Consider the following 2,329-nt stretch of genomic DNA (forward strand, 5'->3'; position numbering starts at 1 on the left):
TAGGTCGGAAGAGACAGTGACAAGTCACATTAACCACCTGAAGTCTTCACCACTGCATTTCTCATCTTGACCAGAAGGGGGAGCCAACTATCAAGCTGTTTAAGTTATACCAGAGGAAGAAAAAAAATGTTGCAAGTACTCATTTTTACCCCCGACACTGAATTGGCTTTTAATCCACTGACCTCCAGTTGTAAAAAATCTGCAGATTGTATCATGAACTCTAACCTGATCAATCCAGCTGTTTCTTTTCTTAATCGTAGTACATGTTTAAGCTCTCCTGACTGTAAAACCAATTGACAACTTTCCTTAATTACAGCCAGCGTAGTAATTTAACAAGATGCGTCTTTGTCAACAGATATAACCTAAAGAGACTTTACCTAGGAGGCATCTCTGTACTCTTTTTGTTAAGTCATTTTCAAGTGGAACATTAAAAAAAAAAATTATACTCATGCACAGTAAGTTTGAAGAGTCAACAATTCTAGGTTTCAGATTTTAGAAAGTGAAGAACTAGCTTCAAAAACCACTTAATAGCCATCTATTTCTAAATGTCGTCACTGACAGCCAATACATAGTAATAATATAAGACATTCTCTGGTTATTCGACTTGGTTTAACTGCAGGGTGTGTGGCCAGACTTCAGGAGGACTGAAATGTTTGACACTGTGTGCAAAACACTGCATATGTTTGGATGTGCCAGAGAGACAGAGGCTACAGAACTGTCATTAGTTTCTCAAAGGGGCCTGCAATAAAAAAGAAAGAGAGAGTTAAGGACAACTGCCTGGGTTATGAGTTAAGAAACCAAGTATCGTGGCAATAGAACACAGGCTTTCTGACACAGCAAACCCGACAGCAATTTTTAAAAAGAGACATTTGCAAGAAATCACCCAATTTTCCCCTTGGAAATATAAATGTAAGTGTTTCAGAAAGTTCCAGTCTGGAGTAGGATTAAATATTATGGTTTAATCTAGATATGGCAGAAACAAAGCAGAACGAAACCCTGAAGTCCTGAGAAATCACAGTTACAAAAGGGACACCTAACAGCCCAGCCCAGGCAGCCATTTCTCTGTTGTACACAAATCTCTGGTTACCTCGGATTTCACAAAGGTGACAGGAACTCGTTCGTCTTCCAACATGCGCCTGGATGCCTTTTCCCAATACATATAATCAACAAGAGATTTATGATTGAAGTTTCCTGTCGGTGGCTTGTCAGTTTGATCTTTCTGAATCATTCCCACGGGAAGGCTGGGGTCAGGGGCCATGACTTCCATTTCCGACTGCAGTTCTTTCAGTTCTTCAGCAGACAAGTTGGCCAAGATTTCATCTTCATTAATCTCCTCATCGAGAAGTTCTTCTTGATCTGAATTTCTGCTGTGCTCTGACATTGTTTTTTCTAAATATTATTTTACTAGAAAAGAATAATCAAAGATGATTTTTAAAAAGAAAGAAGAAAAAGCCTCAAGAAGGTCTCCAAGTTAACAAGTGTCCCAAGTTAACACACCCTTGAGATATTTTTTTTTTTCCCCCAGGAACCTCAGTGGTTTGCTGAGCAGCTAGGAGTGATCACAGCTAAGCTCTTGCCGGATCTATATTAAGCAGGGCTTGGCGGGTTGGGGTCAATTTATGGAACTACTATGCTGCTCTCTTTTCGGCAACTTGAGTCAGCTGTGCAAATCCATCTGACATTTCAGTACAGCTGCTATGTTTGCCAGAGACTAGCAGAGACCACAGAATCTCTGTAGGAATAAAATTAATTATCTTCCTATATGCCATCATGTTGCCACACACAAATTCATGCAGCTCGTACCTATATACCCCAATACTCCAGGGGATTCCACTTGTTTTTATTTAAAAATTAAAGCAACTTACAATATTTCAGAAGGGAAATCCAACCGGCAACCTGAATTCTTTTTGATGTGAAGAATTCACTTGAAGGTAGAAATCAAACTCTTAGGGTCTGCCTCTTCACTACAAGTTGACTGTGGAAGCAAATAAAGTAGTGTACGGTGGAGCAGAGGTCTTGCTATGTCATTCATCCTCTGTGTAAGCCGAACCTTTGCAAGATGTCCTATTTGTATCTAGATCCTGTGATCTAACAGATGGGGACAACCAGCACTTGAATTTCCACTAAAAGTGAGTTTAATATTTTAAATTATTTGTTTTTCTTATTAAGTATCCATTAAGCCAATATCAATGAAAATGGATCTAAAGTGAAATGTTAAAAAAAAAAAAAAAATCCAGACCACTAATATACTAAAAGAAACCATGAGAAGATTTTTTTTCAAACCCTGAAGGGGCAATATGCAACATTTGTCCAAATTACAAATGTCCAT

At 38.6% G+C, this 2,329-nt stretch overlaps 1 protein-coding gene across 1 annotated transcript in view; it reads right to left on the reverse strand.

Moving 5' to 3' along the window:
- The window catches only part of LMOD3 (leiomodin 3 (fetal)), a 26,141-nt gene extending 24,552 nt beyond the window's left edge, over positions 1-1,589 (reverse strand). Inside the window, exons 1-2 of the mRNA XM_011971306.1 lie at positions 1,498-1,589; positions 1,088-1,404 (exon numbers count right to left, since the gene is read on the reverse strand). Of these exons, the coding sequence (XP_011826696.1) occupies positions 1,088-1,381 (294 nt within the window). The 5' untranslated portion in view covers positions 1,382-1,404; positions 1,498-1,589. The remainder of the gene's footprint in view (positions 1-1,087; positions 1,405-1,497) is intronic.
- Positions 1,590-2,329: the final 740 nt, after the last annotated feature.

The sequence above is a fragment of the Mandrillus leucophaeus genome, unplaced genomic scaffold (genome assembly GCF_000951045.1).
Source record: "Mandrillus leucophaeus isolate KB7577 unplaced genomic scaffold, Mleu.le_1.0 Scaffold121, whole genome shotgun sequence".
Classification (NCBI taxonomy): Eukaryota; Metazoa; Chordata; class Mammalia; order Primates; family Cercopithecidae; genus Mandrillus; species Mandrillus leucophaeus.